The sequence below is a fragment of the Gopherus flavomarginatus genome, chromosome 3 (assembly GCF_025201925.1).
Source record: "Gopherus flavomarginatus isolate rGopFla2 chromosome 3, rGopFla2.mat.asm, whole genome shotgun sequence".
NCBI lineage: Eukaryota > Metazoa > Chordata > Testudines > Testudinidae > Gopherus > Gopherus flavomarginatus.
Genome location: NC_066619.1, coordinates 222,695,958 through 222,714,543, shown reverse-complemented (window position 1 = coordinate 222,714,543; position 18,586 = coordinate 222,695,958). Strand labels below are relative to the sequence as shown.

General features: G+C 44.2%; 1 protein-coding gene across 1 annotated transcript; it reads right to left on the bottom strand.

Moving 5' to 3' along the window:
- Positions 1–8,556: 8,556 nt before the first annotated feature.
- Positions 8,557–10,496, bottom strand: LOC127047285 (storkhead-box protein 1-like). The gene is made up of 4 exons (XM_050945422.1): positions 10,370–10,496; positions 9,659–10,049; positions 9,483–9,543; positions 8,557–9,082 (listed from the first exon to the last, which is right to left on the bottom strand). Exons 2-4 carry the CDS (start codon positions 10,026–10,028, stop codon positions 9,070–9,072), a joined length of 444 nt encoding a protein of 147 aa, XP_050801379.1. The 5' UTR covers positions 10,029–10,049; positions 10,370–10,496; the 3' UTR covers positions 8,557–9,069.
- Between the last annotated feature and the right edge of the window lie 8,090 nt (positions 10,497–18,586).

The window sequence follows — 18,586 nt, the reverse complement described above, 5'->3', positions numbered from 1 at the left end:
TTTTAAGAATTGTCATTTTAAAAATTTTTTTATTTTTACAGTTGCTGGAAATTAAAGGGGAGGGAGGAATGGGGTTATAATTAGGATAGCACTGACAGTAGGGCTGTGTGGGGCTCCTAGCACGGCCGAGGCATCTGAGTCACTAGGGTGCAAGGTTCAGGGGAGGCTGCAGTCCTGGCCCGGGGACTCAGAGAGACTCCCAGGCAGGACTTCAAGGAGGAGGATGAGCCCCCAGCCGCAGGGTGCTGCTGAACAGCTCCTGCCCTGTGAGTGACAGAGGAGCTGCTTGGGGTTCCCTGCAAGGTCCTGCAGCCAGTGACACTCAGTCATTCCAGGCACAAAGCATGGAGAAGGCTGCTGTCCCACTGGGGCAGACCAGAGATCCCTCACCAGGGCCACAAAGAGGACTCCCAGGCTGCAGGGGAGGCCACCCCACTGCTGAATGGCTCCTTCCCCCACAGCCAAGGGCTTGCCATTCTCCTTCCATTCCTGGCTGGAGGGCTATGCTCTGTCCCGTCAGGACCACAGCCTCTCCCCACACCTTGTGCAGGGATCGGGCGCCACCAGCCCTGCGGCAGCCCAGTGAGCCCTCCGCAGCCCTGCAGTCACAGGAGGGGGGAGCAGGGCTATGACACCAGGGCTGCAGAGGGCTTGCTGGGCTGGTGACACCTGGCCCCTGCAGATGTAAAGGGTGGGGGGGAAAGGCTGCACTCCCGCTGTTACTGATCTACTTTCCCCCATCAATTTCAGCGTGTCAGCTGAAGTGAATGTTTACACATCTCTCTCAATGTAAACAATCCTCCAAAGCCTGTTTATGTTCTACGCAGTTATAGAATTAACAACTGTAGTTTGATAAAAGCAACAAGCTTAATTATAGGGGGAAGTACTATCTTGAAAACAGGTTTTAACAAAACCAACTGGTCAGTGTAATCACTCTGCAGGGCCTACAGTAGTCCAAGAGAGCAAGAGTCAATTTATATATTAATTATTTTCAAGTAACAATGAGTTAGAGTTCTTAGTAATTCCCTCACTCCAAAAGTGCCCGCCTACTGTGTGCACAGATATACAGAAAAGACCACAGGTCCCGCCCCCCACCCCATCCAATTCTTGTGACCTCTTATGCCAACAGGAAGTGTCAGGAGCTAGTAGGCATCCAGAAAACAGCAGTGATCACAGAAGACAGAAACACACACACCCTTCCACAAGGGTCATATAATAACTGGCACATTTATCTGAAGAATCCCTGCCTCATTTGTCACACACCATCCAACTTCAGCAGTGAAAGAGGCAGGGGCACAGAGACTCAGTCAGGGATCCAGAGGGTCGTGCAGTGTGGAAGTTGAATGGCGTATCATAAATAAGGAAGGGGAGCAGTGAGAATAATACCTGACAGTTGCTTCATTCACTGTGCACCATCCAACCTGCAAACTGAAAAGACACAGGTCCAGGGGAGATTTATGAATTGAGGTGTGGAGGGGAGAAGAACTATGGCGGGAAAGTGTTACGGCTGCCTATGCAACTTCCACTTTGGCATATCCCGACCTCTAAGTGCTTCTCTTGGCAATGCTAACTTTCTTCCAATGTCATTTTTTTCCTTAGATTATACAGGACATTTGCTGAACTAAAAGCTTGGACAGCATGGAAAGAGTTTACTACTGAAGTTGTTTTCACCACCAAGTACTCTTTAGTATACAATGCTGTTCTCTGTAGGAGGGGAAGAGAGGTGAGCAAGGGAGAGATACAGTGCTATCTGCCTGTTAACTTTATAAATCCTTTATTCATGTTGCACAATGAATACAATGCACCAGTGTATTTGGCTTTGCGTCTGGATCAGGGGCTGCTTTGAGTGAGAGAAGAAAAATGATGATGTATTTATTTTTCATTCATGCTTTTTATTTTCCCAGTGAAGTACTGAAAACCATGATTAACTAAACACACTGTATACAGTTGCTTAATGTACGGAAAATGCACAAATTCAATTTGTGTTACTCAGCTCAAAGAGGGTTCCACTGCCAGGTGATCAAAATATTAGCTTATGGAACTGTTTCTGACAAGTGATACACGGCAAATGCCTATCAATCTTCCTTCCTCTCCTTCCCCTACTCTTACCTATGAATCTTTCTTCCTCCCCAACTCTGAGAAACTACAAGATATATTAAATGTGTGATCCTACACTTCTTAATAGAAGTACTGCCTGAGTGAGGAGAATCTTACTTCCGACAAATTTGTAAGTTTAAAAGTTCACCCTACCTTGTTACTCTTGTTATATTCTTCTTTTAAAATCTTAATAAATGCTTCATGGAAATAAAAAATATTTGAGGATCACTACTCAGATCGGGGGGGGGGGGGGGGGGAAATGTTGCCAAAATCCCCTTAGTTCCCATGGCAATACCAAGAGGCACACAAAGGGTGCATAGGAGTGTGTGGTAACCTCCTCCTCAGAGGTTTTATTACTACGAAATCCAACACACATGCATTGAAAAGAAATTTTCATGGTTTAAAGGAGATAATTAAGAAAAAGAAAAACACATGTTTTATGACTGGCTATAAATCAATAGCATTTAATGTCCAGTAGCCGAGACATCCTACAGTCAATCACTAATGACTAGAAAATCACCGTGAAAGAATTTCTAAAGCTAAATTAGTGGGGTGTTAATTTTTCGTTGGGAGAGAGAAAAGCAGAGAATGTGAGCACTCTTAGCTTCAACTCAAAAAGCTGTAATAACCACCGCTCCACTGTTATGCATGGTAGCATATAAACAATGGACAATGCTTCAATAGAGCCGACTATGCTAACTAGTGCTATTTAGTTTAATTATTGCACAGACATGCTTGAAAATTCAGTTTCAAATATCAGCTTTTAAGTGAGGAGACTACTTTTGGGCAGGACCAAAAAAGTGATTGTAAAGATTGGTAACTTCCATTTTAACCCACTGTTAATATAGTGCTTATAAAAAGGCATGGCCTTTCCATAAAACGTATAAAAGCCTTGCAAAGAACACCTAAGACTCAAAAATCAAGCATGAGCAATAAAGGAGGAAGTTACAAACAGGCAATGCAAGAGGAGATGAAGACATGGAAAGATGTCTGCTGAGTTGGAAACACCCACAAACAGCGTTGGTGAGGTAGCAGCAGGCAGATTTGTGTTGGCACAGGGGACATGAAAGGAGGAGAGATCAGCGTCAAGGAGAACAAACATTAAATAGTGGAGGCAAAGGAAAAGAGTGTAAAATTGGGAGTGTTCTTCTAGCATTAATTTTATAACACTCATTAAAGACGTAAAGTTACAGAACATTGCAAAGTTACAAGAAAGCGTGCAATCAGTTCTACCACGCATGATTAATTCCATGCCTGGCAGCTATTAGTTCACATAAAGTAACCATTTTCCCTATCAGCACCCTTAATATGCCAGACTCAGCTTGCTCAAAGTCTTTAAATGTTTTCCAAAGCTCTCTCTCCATCCAAGACAGAAATTTAGACACACCCTATAATTTCCTAACACCTGAATAACTCTGATCATTTTAAGCTTCAAAATGGAAGCATTACAAGGTGATACAATATAACTAGTTAGTGTAAGAAAGCTACAACAGAAGCCCTGAACACTCCTAAGTGACACAACATTGCAAGTATAGTATTAAGCATGTTGTCACCCTATTTGTACTACACTAAAATAGGGTAAGATCCTACATTACTGCACAGACTAGAATACTTGGACATTACAATCCCACATGCACCTTAAACTCATCTACTTTCTGGTTCACATGCACCAGCACAGCACTGACAATGCAACAGTCACCCCCAGCTCTTGAACTGGAAACTGTGTTTTCAGAAATATGAAATACTATTTATTTTTAAATCTGGGTGAGTTAAAGGAATTATATGGACACCATGCAGATCTCTCCTCTTGTTCTGTGCATTTTCTGTTAATTTCTCACATAACAGAAGTTTCTCACTCCCTTTTCCCTAAACAACAGTTTCTGTTGAACCTCTGTCTCCAATCTCACCCCGGATACCTTATTCCACAAGCCAGTCCTGGGCCTCAGACCACCACCACAGATTTAAGCTTCACCTAAACCCTAAAAACAAGGTTGCATCTATAATCACTGCACAATGTTAGCACTTACATTATACAAGAGAAGGGAAGACTGATCACCTGCCTGGGCCTCTCCAGTCTCACACAAATACCTGTGCCTGCCATTCATGTGACCATAGAAGAGAAAGAAAGGAGACACCTCCTGCACATGGCAGTTGAGGAAGTGAGGGAGGGAATGGGGAGACACTTCCTCTCCCACTGATTGTTCCAGGACAGGAAGCATATACCTCCAACACTCCCCCACCCACAGCCCTCTCTCACACAAGCACACCAATCTTGGTGTGGGGCAGAAAGTTATAACCCTCCTCCTCAAGTGTCCAGACATGCAAAAATAAGTAAAAAGTATGACTACCATTAGCAGGAATTGAATTCACTGTGTTTCACAGGATTACATGGCTATCCTGCCATGGCCAGAGAAGTAACTGACAGCACAGAGGTCAACCACAGCAAGTGTTCAATGCTATTACTGCATTGTTGTAGCCACACCAGTAGCTGAGCAGCCTGCTGTTCTTATGATGGTCTCTGTACTATCATCACTTCCAAAATAATAGACCAGCTCCAGCCTCAGACCCAAGTCACTGAAGTTCTAGCTAGATTTTTCCATTCAGCTCCCAAATATCCACTCACCAATTACAAAATATGACTGGTTATGCTTATTCTGTCATGGGTTCAGAATAAGTAAAAATACAAAAAAATAAATTAAATATTTTCAGCTTCAAATCTACTACTCAGTGCTTTGATCTGTAGAAATGGAGAACAAAGCATCAGAAGTCTTTTAAATAAATTGCAATCATTCACACTTTAGGTGCCTAATTATGCTGAAAACGCAATTACACATTTAAACAGATGATAATGCCCCAGGAGTAGTCCAGTTGATTTGCTGCTTTTTTAGCAATATAGCTTCTTTGCTCTCAAATTTCTAAAAGCATTACAGTACATGCAAGTGTGGCTCTCTACAAACGGTCTGAAATTGTCACACACATGCACTTGGTGGCAGTTTAGTCTTTCCCATCTTATTAACTGTAACTAAAAGTATATTTCTTATAAAGGCACTCTCACACATTCCAATTGTAACTTCATAGTTTATATCGAACGAATGCTTTGTTGGAGGGGAGTTAAATCACATGCAAACTTTAGGTTCTGGTATTTGTAAATGCAAAAGAACATCAGCTAAAACCACAAAATGCATGTTATTTACACTTCAGCAAGGCTACTTATTAAACTTTTGAACTAGAGTTATATTTCCATATTATGGGAAGGATACAATTACCTGTTTACATTCCATTTCTCATTCTATGTAACCATAGCATCAGGATTAGTAATGTTAGAGTCATAGGACAACATCCAACAACCGTTGGCACTATAGAGGCTGAAGTTCCACAGCCACCCCAAAATAAAAGAGACACTGCCACCACTACCCCTCCCCTACACAAGCCCCATTAATCCCTAGACTTGGTCTGCTCATACCTCCCACCAAAGTGCCCCACTTCTCTGACCCTACTGGAACCACAAAACTACCTTAGCAGCTGGTCTAACCCCAGCAGACAACTCTAAAGGGTAGGTGAAGAAAGGAACAGGTTTCAGGCCTATTTTATTTTTAAATTAAAGACATAGCCATTGTCAGATGGGGATGGGAGATTCCTTATACACAACCATTTGCTGGCTGCTGACATTTAGGGAAACTCCTGTCCCAATTCCCAGCTTAATGGGAGCCCCACTCATCATTTCACCTCTCAACCTCACCCCCTTTGAAGAGGGTCAAGGAAGGCACCATTTCCGCCAGCAAGAGAGGACATCTTATACTACCCCTCACATCCCTTCAGCAGCTGGAAGGATGCTTCCCAGCATGGGCAGGCAGACATGCTAGCTCTGCCCAAGCTAGCACCTAAAAATAGCCGCATGGCTGCAGTGGCACAGGAAGCAACTCAGGCTAGCCACCCAAGTACAATCCCACCTGGGTACTATTTCCCAGTGATAGTTTGAGCAGAACTCATAGGTATCTACCCATGCTGGAAAGCACCCTCCCAGCTACTTGGTAGACATTCCCTTCATTGGCTTGGGTAAGAGGGAATTCCTGCCAAATATGGAGAACTGACTTTATCAACTGACTTTTAAGATATAAGGCTTGCCATGGGCTTAGTCCTTCTAGGTCCTCCCTTCCAGGCTATGGCTATATCTTGGCCAATGCTGCCTGCATAACATCTTTAAGAAATGACCTTTCCTATCCATCCCTACAGCTAAAATTCTCATCCAGGCTCTCATCTTGATCATTGAATTCTCAGGCCTTGACAAACACGTCTTGCCCTGATCATATCCATTCAGAATGCTGCTGACAAGATTATTTCCTAGCCCAATGCTTTGACCATGTCACCTCTCTCCTTTCATTTCTCCACTGGCTCCCCCTTCTCTATCACACCAAATATAAGATATTGGTCTTCACTTTCAAGGCCCTTCACAGTCAAAACCCCATCTTGCCTATTATCTCTCATTTGCTACTGAGTTGTCAACAGTTGCCTACAGTCCATGATGCCAGCCTCCACTGCCCACTTGTTAAGTTTTCAAACAAGCATCTTCATGCTAGCTCCCATGCTGTCCCTCATGATTGAGAAGAGCACCCCACAAAATCTGCATAACTAACTCATCCTCCTTAAAACTCTCCTGCACAATGATGCCTACAAAAAGCTTGACAAGGAACAGCTAGGCTGCTGGTGTGCTGAGACCACTGCCTATCATGTGACCAGTATTGTTTCCTTGTTCTCCCCACCTGACCGAATTAATCTGTTGCCTCTAGTCTTAAGACTGTAGGCTCTTTGCGGTCAGGGCCCATCTTTCATTCTGTATTATACAGTGACTAGCACAGTGGGGTCCAAGTCTATGACTAGGGCTACTGTTACAGTAATATACAATTATTACACAGCAATTAAACACTCTAAAAAGTGGGGGATGGGGGACATGACACATTAAATACCAAATCATTATATTAAATCAGAATTGAGGTTGAGATTTTAAGCAACAAAAAACACAACATTTAAACTTTGTTCCCCCTAGTAAGTTTACTCAGGCAATTCGCACCAGAAAGGAAATGTCTTATTTAAAAACATATGAGGATGCTCTCAGGTTAAAAATTGTGTAACTCTGTAAGCTGTTTTGGGAGACAATCTGTATAAAGTACAAGGAGGTAAAGAACTGATGAAAACGAAAAAGTAGCTTGTTTCACAGTCAACCATATTAACCAGGGAAAGCGATATAACATTTACATCTGTAAATAAAATCCTGAAACTAGGTCTTCCCTTTGTAAGTGAAATTGTGAGAGCTACAGTTTGTAAATTACCCGAGGTGGTAGTTACCCTTTAGAATTTCAGTTCCTGAGTCATCCTTCACTGTCCCAAAACACAGTGGAGAGTCACAGCTTAATTTCTTGTACTTTAGCAAGTTAGAACAAATACTGAAAACAAAAAGCGCTCTTTTTTTAAACTCAGAAGGATACACTAATTCCTAGATTACAGGCAGAAATACTGCATGAATGCAGGTTCTCTCTCTGGGAAAGGCACCATTATTTAGAACTTCGCTCATCAAAACATGACACATCAATTATAGTTTCAAAGGCCATTTATTGAATTGCAAAAGAAATTTACTCCTAGTTCGATCCTTTGTTTCTTTACCAAAAAAAATACCTATTCTAGCACATACAAACTCAAACCATCCAGAACACCCACATTACAAAAAAAACAAACAAAAACATTGTAGCTACAGATTATAAAACTATAGACTATTTCTGTTGTAATTAACTGACTATTACTCTAGCAGGGTAGTTAAAGGTCAAACCTTAATTCAAGTGCCATCACCCACATTTAATAATGTTTTAAAGGAGTATCTGGAAACTTGTCAGTTTTCAGAAGTTCCCCCATCAATGTATTCATCTTTTCATTGTGAAACTACAATATAAGTCAGAGGTAGTCGATTATTTTTTGTCAAGGTCCAAATTTCTTGATCAAGATATAGCCAAGGTCCAGACTCCAGAGAAAATAAAAATAAGTAAATAAATAAAATTATTTCTGGTTCCATTCAAAAGCATCTGGCAGTCCAGATTTGGCCAGTGGTCTGCCTATTGACTACCTGCAATATAAGTGAACCTGAGGGATTAGTGAAAAAAACAGAATCAGACTAAGTATAACAGATGTTTCAAACAGCAATAGGCATTTTTTAAAATATGTCTAATTTAGAGTTTTAATTTCACTCTCTCAAGAGAAAAAATTTCAAGAAATGTGATCCTACTACAATTACTGGATTAATTAACAGCCCGTCTGGCCTACTTTTGAATGCAAATTACTTAAAATAAGTGATATGCATCTTTATAAAGTAACACTTTTAAAAAAAAAAATCACTCATATGTCCAGAATTGCCTAGCTTACATGTTTGTTTATTTTCTGTAGAGGCAAATGTTTTGAGAATTTGAAAACACTATTGAACACATGCTCTCCAAATAGTTAGTCCTTTAAAAGTTTAACAAGTACTGAGATTATAAAGATAAAATGGAATATCACAATGAAATGTCCACAGTTTCTACTGCTTACCAAACTCAAACTCACTAAAATCCAAATCAAACAGAAACCTGGCACTTAACCACAATAGTTTTATTCATAGTAAACACTACTGGATACATATGTTGAAAGCAAAACTATAAAAATTGTCTTTTTCAGTGCACAGGACCACTAAATGAAGAACAGGCACAGAAAGTTTAAGTGGCTAACTAGTGTGGCTTTGTACTGGTGCACTTATACAGTAGAAAGGTAATACCTTGAAATATATCTCAGCATGCAAGATAAACTCAGTCGGGTACTACACATTTTACAATCTATTTATCATTGCTCAGAACAGGTTTGGCATTGTACAAAGAGTTGTGCAATTTAAGGAATGGCAAATGCATTAAAGTTTATCCATTATATTAGAAGGAAGAGCCTGGTACAGGGAATCCTTCATTGAACCTGGCTGGAGATAAGAGAACAATGATGTTGAGAGAGGTGGTTGTGCCTAAATTATATCAAGGAACTGGTGTACTACTTGAACTTTTGACCCCAAGTGATAAAGATCATGAATTGCTGATTAAAAGAAGGGAATATAACTGATTTGGATATTTATTCAAAGCACAGTTGAAGAATGTGTAAGCTTGAGGGAAAACTAAGGACAAAAAGAACGGGTCAACAACAAAGAGAACAGTGGGCTATCTTAATATCAACCTCACTCACAATTCAGGATCAGCACCATTCCAGCTGCCTTTCCTCTCACACACACACACTTCGGCTTTATCTATACTAGGATTTTTGACCCAGAATTTCCTGCTATTGCTACCTCTAGTGAGCGTCACTGGCAGGAGGAACAACGACCGTACCTGTAGGAAAGAGGCACCGAAGAGTAGCAGCTTTCCAAGAACCACGTCCTGCAGACCTGCTCTGTAGGGTTTGACAGAGTGTATTAGGGGAGGGAGCTTGCAGAGTCTAGGCACAAACTTCTCTCTCCTGGCAAGCGGGAGCCAAGCGAGGCACCGGCGAGCCCAGCAGCACTTACCCAGGCACTTGATGCGGAAGCCGGCGGGCGGCTTGAGGGAGCGGCGCGTCCAGCCCTCCCGCAGCACCTCCAGGTGCTCCTCCTTGCCCTGGATCAGCAGCACCTGCTCGTCCAGCCAGCCCAGGAAGAAGGTCTCGGCCACGGCCGCCGTCACGCGCGGGTTCCAGAAGTGCTGCATGTTCTCCTGCTTGAAGTCCGCGAAGATCTCGTAGCCGATGTGGTGGCGCCCGAGCTGGGGGGCCTCATCGCCAGGCGGCTCCCGCTCTCTGTCCTCCCGCCCCTCCTCCGCCTCCAGCGCAGCCCCGGGACTCAGGACGATGGCCAGGGAGTGCGGGGCGATCTGCAGAAACTTCTCCGCCTTCCGATGCATCGCTACGGGGCGCCGCAGCCTCTGCATTAAAGAGACACCCCCGAGCCCCCATCAAGGCAGGGCGGAGCTGGGCGCAGCCTTCCCCCCCCGCCCCGCCTGCACCGGCCGGGCTGCCCCTCTCCCCACCACAGGCCTAGGCTGCCTCCTGTGCCCCCCCGCTGCACGCGTGCGCCCACCAGTCTGCCGCCCCGGGAGGTGCAACGCGGTGTTAGGCGCTGGCTCCTCCTGCACGGCACAACCTGCGGCCCCCTCCCCACCCAGCCTCGTGCTCTGCAGCGAGCCAGCTCCCGGGGGGCGGGCTGGGCTGGGCTGCGCTGCTGAGCCCTGCAGACGCACGTTACCTCCTGTTCCAGACTCCTCTCCCAGCTCTGGGCAGGCTCTACCCTGTCTCCAGACAGGGCATCTCGGGGCCCCGCGCTCCCTGCCCTGGTATCCCGGTGAGGGGCAAATAGCGGGGTCCCGGCTGGGGGGGGGCTGGCGCTAACGGGAGGGGGGGCAATTAACCCTCCCTAGAAGGAGACACCAAGGGGTGCAGGGGTCCGTGCCTGAACTAAACAGCGATCTCTCGGGCAGGGCTGCCCTGAGATTTGCTAAGGGAGGAGGGATAAAAGTGCAGCCACTAGAGCCTGCCTCCCTGGGCGTCTCTGTTACTGATCTTTGCTCCTCCTCCCACCCCTTAGCTCTACTTCTCCTCCTATAGCTAGTTCCCCCGGCCTTAGCCCAAGGGCCCACGAAACTCAGTGCTATCTAGTTCTTTCTTGGCAGGACAAGCTGTACAAAGGCGGTGTTAAAAACAGAATTCCTCACATCAGGGGTGGGCAAACTATGGCCCCGGGGGCCACATCCTGCCCTTCAGATGTTTTAATTCAGTCCTTGAGCTCCCGCCAGGGAGCGGGTCCAGGGCTTGCCCCACTCTGCGTGACTCCTGGAAGCAGTGGCACATCCCCCTCCAGCTCCTACACGTATGGACAGTCAGGGGACTTCACACGCCAACACCCCACATGCTACCTCTGCAGCTTCTATTGGCTGGGAACCTCATTTCTGGCCCTACTCCAGAGCTCTCACCCCAACCCCCAATTCCGTGAGCATTAATTGCCAGTCATACAATTTCCATACCCAGATGTGGCCCTTGGGCCAAAAAGTTTGCTCATCCCTGCCTTACCTCTCTTGGAAGTGACACCTCTTTCCCAAAAGGTTCCCCAGCTCCTAATAAATCTAAACCCCTCCTCCCTACACCATCGCTCATTCACGCATGGAGACCCTGCAGTTTTAGCTGCCTAACTGGCCCTGCACACAGAACTAGAAACATTTCAGAGAATGCTACCATGGAGATCCTGAACTTCAATTTCTTACCTAGCTGCCTAAATTTGGCCTCTGGGACCTCTTGAGAGATCTACAACCTTTGTACCTGGCAGGCAAGTTTTCATGTGGTTCTCCTGGTCATCACAAACCCAGCTATCTATGTTTCTAATGATCAAACCCCCCCATTACTGTTACTTGTCTCTTCCTAATAACTGGAGTTCCCTCCCCCAGAGAAGTATCCTCAGTGTGAAAGGATACCATGACATCATCTGGAAGGAGGGTCTCAACTATGGGATCATTTCCCTCTGCTCCCATCTGATGTTCTCTTTCCCTGACACTTTCATCCTCCTCAACAGCACAGAGGCTGTCAGGACTCTCCTCCATTGCCTACCCAAGAAAAAGACTGCTGAAAGAACCTGAAGGGACAAAGGAACTAACCTGAAGGGAAAGGCAGGGGTTGAGTACAGACTGAGACAAGGGTCCAGTCTGCAAGAAGAAATAACTGGAACGCTGAGCTACAGAAACTCTGCATCCTGCCTAATTCAGTATTTAGGGTGAGATATTACATTTTGTAATCTGTTTCTTTAGTGAACCAAGCTTAGTTTGTGTGTTTTGTTTTATTTGCTTAGTAATCTGCTTTCTTCCGTTTGCTATCTTTTTAACCACTTAAAATCTGCCTTTTATAATTAATAAAATTTGTTTTTTTTACTATTAAACCCAGTTTATGTAATTTCTAACTGTGAGGGTAAGAAGTTGTGCATCTCTCTCTTCACATTGAGGAAGAGGGCGAAATGTTACGAGTTTGCACTATGCAGATTTTTCTATACAGTGCAAAACAATATACCTTTGGGTCTGCACTCCCAGGCAGGTGGGCACCTGAGTGCTGGGCAAGTCCCTTAAGCTGAGTCTTCCCAGAGCTGATCTCAGTATCTGTGTCTCTCTGCAGCTGGGTGTGGTCCTGCCTGGGTGTGTGCTAGAGGAGGCTTAAGAACCTGGCTCAGCAAGATGGAGCAAAAGGGGGCCCAGGCTGGCAGAACAGGCAGGCTCAGCGGTATCCCAGTACACCAGGTGGCACCATGAAGGGCCAACCTGTCACAAACACATGTTATTCTATGTAGTACAGCACCACGAGTATTATGTTTATGGTAATAAATAGTATTAAGAATGATGACACAAAAGTTAGATGTTTTGCACAATCAGACCTTGTTTTTTACCCATACAACTTATTTGAAAAAAAAAAAGTTATGTATTTACAGTCCCTGCTGTATCTGTTTATTGCTCACTAATGGGATAGAAAAGATATGAAAGGTGCTGATGATTACTAAGACCAGTTTAAACTGGTTTAATGCATTTATACACATATGTAAGAGAAAAATGTAACAACCAGGCAAATGAAAAGATAATTGGCTGTAATTGATCTGGTTGAGTAACTCTGGCAGGGGTAGAAGTATATCATGCTTTCAGAATCAGATCCAAGTCATATTAAAGTCATTGCAAAGACTCACATTTACCTCAGTGTGAAATGAATTAGACCCTTTGGCCCTGATTCAGAGCATATTGAAGTCAATGGAAAAATTCCAATTGACTTCAAGAACTTTCTATCAGGCCCCTGGAATTTTAAATTAAATACATTGTTTATCATTCTTTAGTCTCTTCTTTTTTTCTCCTCCTATCACTGATGGGAGAAAAGAATCATTCTTGCTCATTTTGTTTTATTTTCACTTGATTATTCTCTTCTGCTATTAAAAACAGCATCTCCTTTCCTCACATTCACCGTTTAACTCACTTCAGTGGAACTCTGTCAAATTCACTTAAATTTCTACAAATCTTGTGTAATTTATAAATATCTCTGAAGTACTTAGGAGAAGTGAAGGTTTTCTTTGCTACTGGAGTGAAACCCCTCAAGATTTAGACAAGTCTCTTTGAAATGAGCCTGCAGCATATTGTATATATTTCTTGTAACTAAGAGCAGAAATCCAAACAAACCCAATAGAGCTTTATTCATAAGCAGTTCTTGTTTGAGCCAGAGCTTAGGTGTGTCAGATCTGTCTGGGGGAAACAACTTAATTAGTTTTAAGAGTGAATGGGACACATTTATGAGTGCAATTGTCTGATGGGATTGCTTGTGATGGGGCTCACTTCCAGTTTATATTTTATGTTCTTGAAAGTTCATGCTTCAGGGCTTCAGCCAGCCACCTGCAGGGGAGGGAGGAGGTAGAGGACTGAACTCTTTATTCTGAAGCAACAGAGATGGCAAGATGAGACACTGGACAGGGCAGGACAGGGCTCTGAGGTTACACTGAGCATTCTCTCTGAGGTGCATGGCTGGCTGGGTCTTGCTCATATACTCAGGGTCTAACTGATCACCGTATATGGGGTTGGGAAGGAATTTTCCAACAGGCCAGATTTCATAGAGTCATAGACTCTAGGACTGGAAGGAACCTCGAGAGGTCATCAAGTCCAGTCCCCTGCCCTCATGGCAGGACCAAATACTGTCTAGACCATCCCTAATAGACATTTATCTAACCTACTCTTAAATATCTCGAGATGGAGATTCCACAACTTCCCTAGGCAATTTATTCCAGTGTTCAACCACCCTGACAGTTAGGAACTTTTTCTTAATGTCCAAACTAAATCTCCCTTGCTGCAGTTTAAGCCCGTTGCTTCTTGTTCTATCATTGGAGGCTAAGGTGAACAAGTTTTCTCCCTCCTCCTGATGACACCCTTTTAGATACCTGAAAACTGCTATCATGTCCCCTCTCAGTCTTCTCTTTTCCAAACTAAACAAACCCAATTCCTTCAGCCTTCCTTCATAGGTCATGTTCTCAAGACCAGCAGTTCCCAAACTTGTTCCACCGCTTCTGCAGGGAAAGCCCCTGGCGGGCTGGGCCAGTTTGTTTACTTGCCAGGTCCACAGGTTTGGCTGATCGCAGCTCCCAGTGGCCACAGTTCGCTGCTCCAGGTCAATGGGAGCTACTGGAAGCAGCGCGGGATGAGGGACATACTGTCCGTCACTTCCAGCAGCTCCCATTGGCCTGGAGCAGTGAACCATGGCCACTGGGAGCCGCAGTCAGCCGAACCTGTAGGCCTTTCCCTACACAAGTGGGAACCATTGCTCTAGACCTTTAATCATTCTTGTTGCTCTTCTCTGGGCTCTCTCCAATTTCTCCCCATCTTTCTTGAAATGTGGTGCCCAGAAGTGGACCCAATGTTCCATAAATTTGGCAGTGACCTTGTGGGTTTTTGCCTTCCTCTGCACATGGAGTGCAGTCACTTGCCAGGGTTATCTCATTTAATCAATTCCTGACAATTGCAGGGGCTTTGGTGTACCTTGGTTCCTCCCATCTTTCACTGTTGCACACAATAGGCTAGTCTCCTGTGGGCTGTAATACGTTGATCTCATTTTGGTTGTTGGGTTAAGTGTGCAGATACGGGTGGTATTGCTGGCCTGTGATATCCAGGAGGTCAGACTAGATGATCTGGTGGGCTTTTTTTCCTGGGCTTAAACTCTGTGCTATAAATGTATTTTTCCTTTCAATGGAATGGCTGGAAGGGATTATCCCACTAAAATCAAGCACTGCCTCATGATGGAAAATAAGGACTGAGGACAATTGTTTTTAAAGACATACAATCTTTATTGGGCAAATATTCAGGTATATTTGTACATAATGAGGCAGGTCAGCTGCATTAGCGATCAAAAAAGTTAGTCAACAAGTAACTTCCTCAAGAGTTTATTCCTGAAGCTTTTTAAAAGTCTATTTCTTAGAAGATTTTTTTTAAAACTTAAAACAAACAGTTTTACACAAGCAGAAACAAAACCAGAGCCCCGCATCCAGACAGGGATACCATTACATTCATGTACCAACTGACAAAGGAGTTTGGCTTCCTTTTCTCTAGCAGGTAGCTGTTTTTATAGAGTTAAATGTAGTCTCTGGGTTTCTGAGGGCAGTGACAGTGATAAGGTGGCCAGAGATGGAACTGGTCAAGAGAAGGATTCTGGAGATGTCTTTTTCCAGCTATTTTCAACATTAATCCAGTTTCAGTTGGGAGACAACTTTAAACAGGAGCTATTCTGATGGGGTTCACTCACCACAGCAGTGCCTCCTGCTGGCTGTCATGGGGATTAGCTCCATCCATCAGTGCACGCTCTCCAGGTGGTGCCTCTCCCATCATTGTCTCCATCTGCAGACCAGCCTCAGTCCAAGAACTGCAGCATCCTCTTTGCGGCTCAGGCCTCCACCCATGTCACCATCTGTGTATCCCACCTATCCAGGCAGGTGAGAGTGGAGAAGTATCTCAGTTCATCATGGGCCCTGAAGATATTAACTTCACTTAATGCTGCTTCTATTCCCTGGGCCACTCCCCCACAACCCCAGCACCTTCTTCATCTTCTTCTCAGGGCTTTCAGCCAGATAGTCCCAGCACCCAGGCAGGAGCTCCCTCTTGTTTCTCTGGTCCATGACAGCAACTTCTCCATCCAAGGTGCTACCCTTCCCGCAGCCCACTAGGAACACAGTGCTCACTCCTGAGGCTCCATCTCTGACTGTAACTACTGTCTCTAGTCCTATAGCTCCTTTTATGTGAACCCACCAGGTCCTGATTGGCTGTTCTGTGTAGCCTCTCTCTGATTGGCTGCCCCCTGTGCAGCCTCCATAGGCTCCTTTTAACCCCTTCCTGGCTGGTGTGGGATGAATACCCCACCACAGAAGTGTATAGCTGAGGATTCTCTGTAATTTGTGCTACTCAGACAGCCATTTCAGAGTTAAACCTAGCAGCCAATGCAACAACAACCAGAATTGTTGAAGCTTGGAAAACTTTGGGACCTTAATCAGGTCCCACCACCCTTAGACAGATACCCTTGGCAATTCATTTTCACTTCAATTTAACAGAAGAAATAAAAATAAATATTGGGCAAAGTTTGCCCTTCCACTACCCCAGCAACATATAGGGGCCCATTACAGGCTGGGACAAAATTCCCCTGATGCAAGAATACTGTAGGGTCACTATAAATGGATTTATGCTGTCTCTTATCTTGCAGATCCCACTGCACTGGATATGTTTGGGGCAGGTCCAGGAGGGGGCACACTGGTAGCATTCAGTGCTACAGAGATTCTGGGCTGTTTGGTACCACAGAAGTAGCCTGCACAAGGCTGCTATCAGTTAGAGGTTCCTTGGGGGTGTTCTTATTTATGATGGAAGCCATTCCAACCCCCACAGCTGACCATAATCCAAGTGGTGCAAAGATGGTGTAAGGCTACCTTTCCCCCCACCTCTAATTCAGGTGTTGTGCCTTCTAAGCTGCATTTCTCAGGAGAGATATCAGAGAACCCAACCCATTGTCTTCTTCATTTGGTCTCAGGGGTTGGGAAGCAGACTTCTGACCAGGGCATGGGCCTTTCACATCCAGTGAGAACATTTTAATGCATGGACATACTAATTTAATGTTGGAGGCATCAAGTGGCAGCACCAGCATGAACATGCTTTAAGAAGTAGAACCATATTATGTACTATACAGCCAATTAGTTGCTGTGCATTGCCTCTCTCTTGGAGGCTTCTATTTGGGTGCTGAATATCTCTGTAGAATGTAAAAAGAACAGGAGTACTTGTGGCACCTTTGAGACCAAGAAATTCACGAAAGCTTATGCTCAAATAAATTTGTTAGTCTCAAAGGTGCCACAAGTACTCCTGTTCTTTTTGCGGATACAGACTAACATGGCTGCTACTCTGAAATCTGTAGAATGTGTGTAAAAACTTAAAATGTGGTTCTCTTCTCACCTACAATGGTGTAAATCAGGAACAACATCACCGAAGCCCATGGAGTTCCATTGATGTAAAAACAGTGTCAATGACAGACAGAAAGAGTTCCATATACTCTTTATCTAAGAGGACTAAGGTCAAGAAGGAGAAATTCCAGTGTCTATTCTCAGATTTGCAGCGGGTTGCATGGCCAGATGTCACTGCGAGTTTGCATAGTCCAGCTTTTCTCTTTTCTGCATACAGTGCAAACAAAGCATTTGTTTAAAGGGTACATCAACATTTACAGAATGCATAAAACAGCTCTGCGGATGCAGCTTGTTTTGTTTCCTCCCTTTGTTTTGGGGACATGTTTGCCATTTGACAACCAGATGATTATATTTGGAGCCAGGTATTGCTGGATTTAGTCCTGCTTGGCCATCTTCAATCAAAGAGACCTGATCAGAACTCTTAATTCAGGTACAGCCCTCAATTAAATCAGTGGGAGTTTTCGCTGAGCAAGAAGCAATGAAGTGGTTCCAAATTAAACAGCGAAGTAATAAAGAGCCCAAGCACAGGGAATAGTTGACTCTGCACTTTCACCTGACTCATACTTCCTGGCATCAGGAAGAATCCTGGGGGCAAGGAATAAAGCAGGATACACCAAAGAGGAGGGGAGGTTACTTGTTACAGTGGGTGTGCCTGTGTTCCTTTGGAGACAAAACACTGGCACCACAATATTGAGTTTTTGCAATGAGATTAATCCTGTTTAGATGGCTCAGAGTTTGGAGTCATATAGCTGTCTTAATGCTTGAGGCACTTTAGAATTAGAAACTGGTACATCACTGACTAAGGAAACATGAGATCCACAGTAAACTCAGCAATAGCCCACATGCAAGACTGGCCATAAAAACCTGTTTCATTGGGAAAGGGCGTATGTCAGGGTTCCTTCTCCGCTCTGTGGTCCAGATGTGGGGACCTGCATGAAAGACCCCCTAAGCTTATTTTTACCAACTTAGGTTAAAACTTCCCCAAGGCACAAATTCCTTCCTTGCCTTAGTATCACTGCCACCACCAAGTGATTTAACCAAACATTTAAGGAGGGCCACTTAGAGCCCTACCTTTCCCAAATACCTCCCAAGCCTCTACACCCCCTTTCCTGGGGAGACTTGAGAATAACATCCTCACCAATTGGTACAGGTGAACACAGACCCAAACCCTTGGATCTTAAGAACAATGAAAAAATCAATCAGGTTCTTGAAAGAAGAATTTTAATTAAAGAAAAGGTAAAAGAATCACCTCTGTAAAATCAGGATGGTAAGTACTTTACAGATTAACAAAAGACTCAAAAACACAGAGGATTTCCCCTCTAGGCAAAACTTTAAAGTTACAAAAACAGGGATAAACCTCCCTCTTAGCAAAGGGAAAATTCACAAGCTAAAACAAAAGGTAATCTAACGCATTTCTTTTCTGCTATTACTTATTTCTGCAAGACTAGATGCTTACTTCAGATATAGCTAGGG

Excerpts from the sequence above, each read along its gene's own strand:
- LOC127047285 (XM_050945422.1), bottom strand. The coding sequence starts at position 10,028 with ATGCATCGGAAGGCGGAGAAGTTTCTGCAGATCGCCCCGCACTCCCTG. Across the intron at positions 9,544-9,658 it reads CTTCCGCATCAAGTGCCTGG|AGCAGGTCTGCAGGACGTGG; the intron begins GTAAGTGCTGCT and ends CAAACCCTACAG.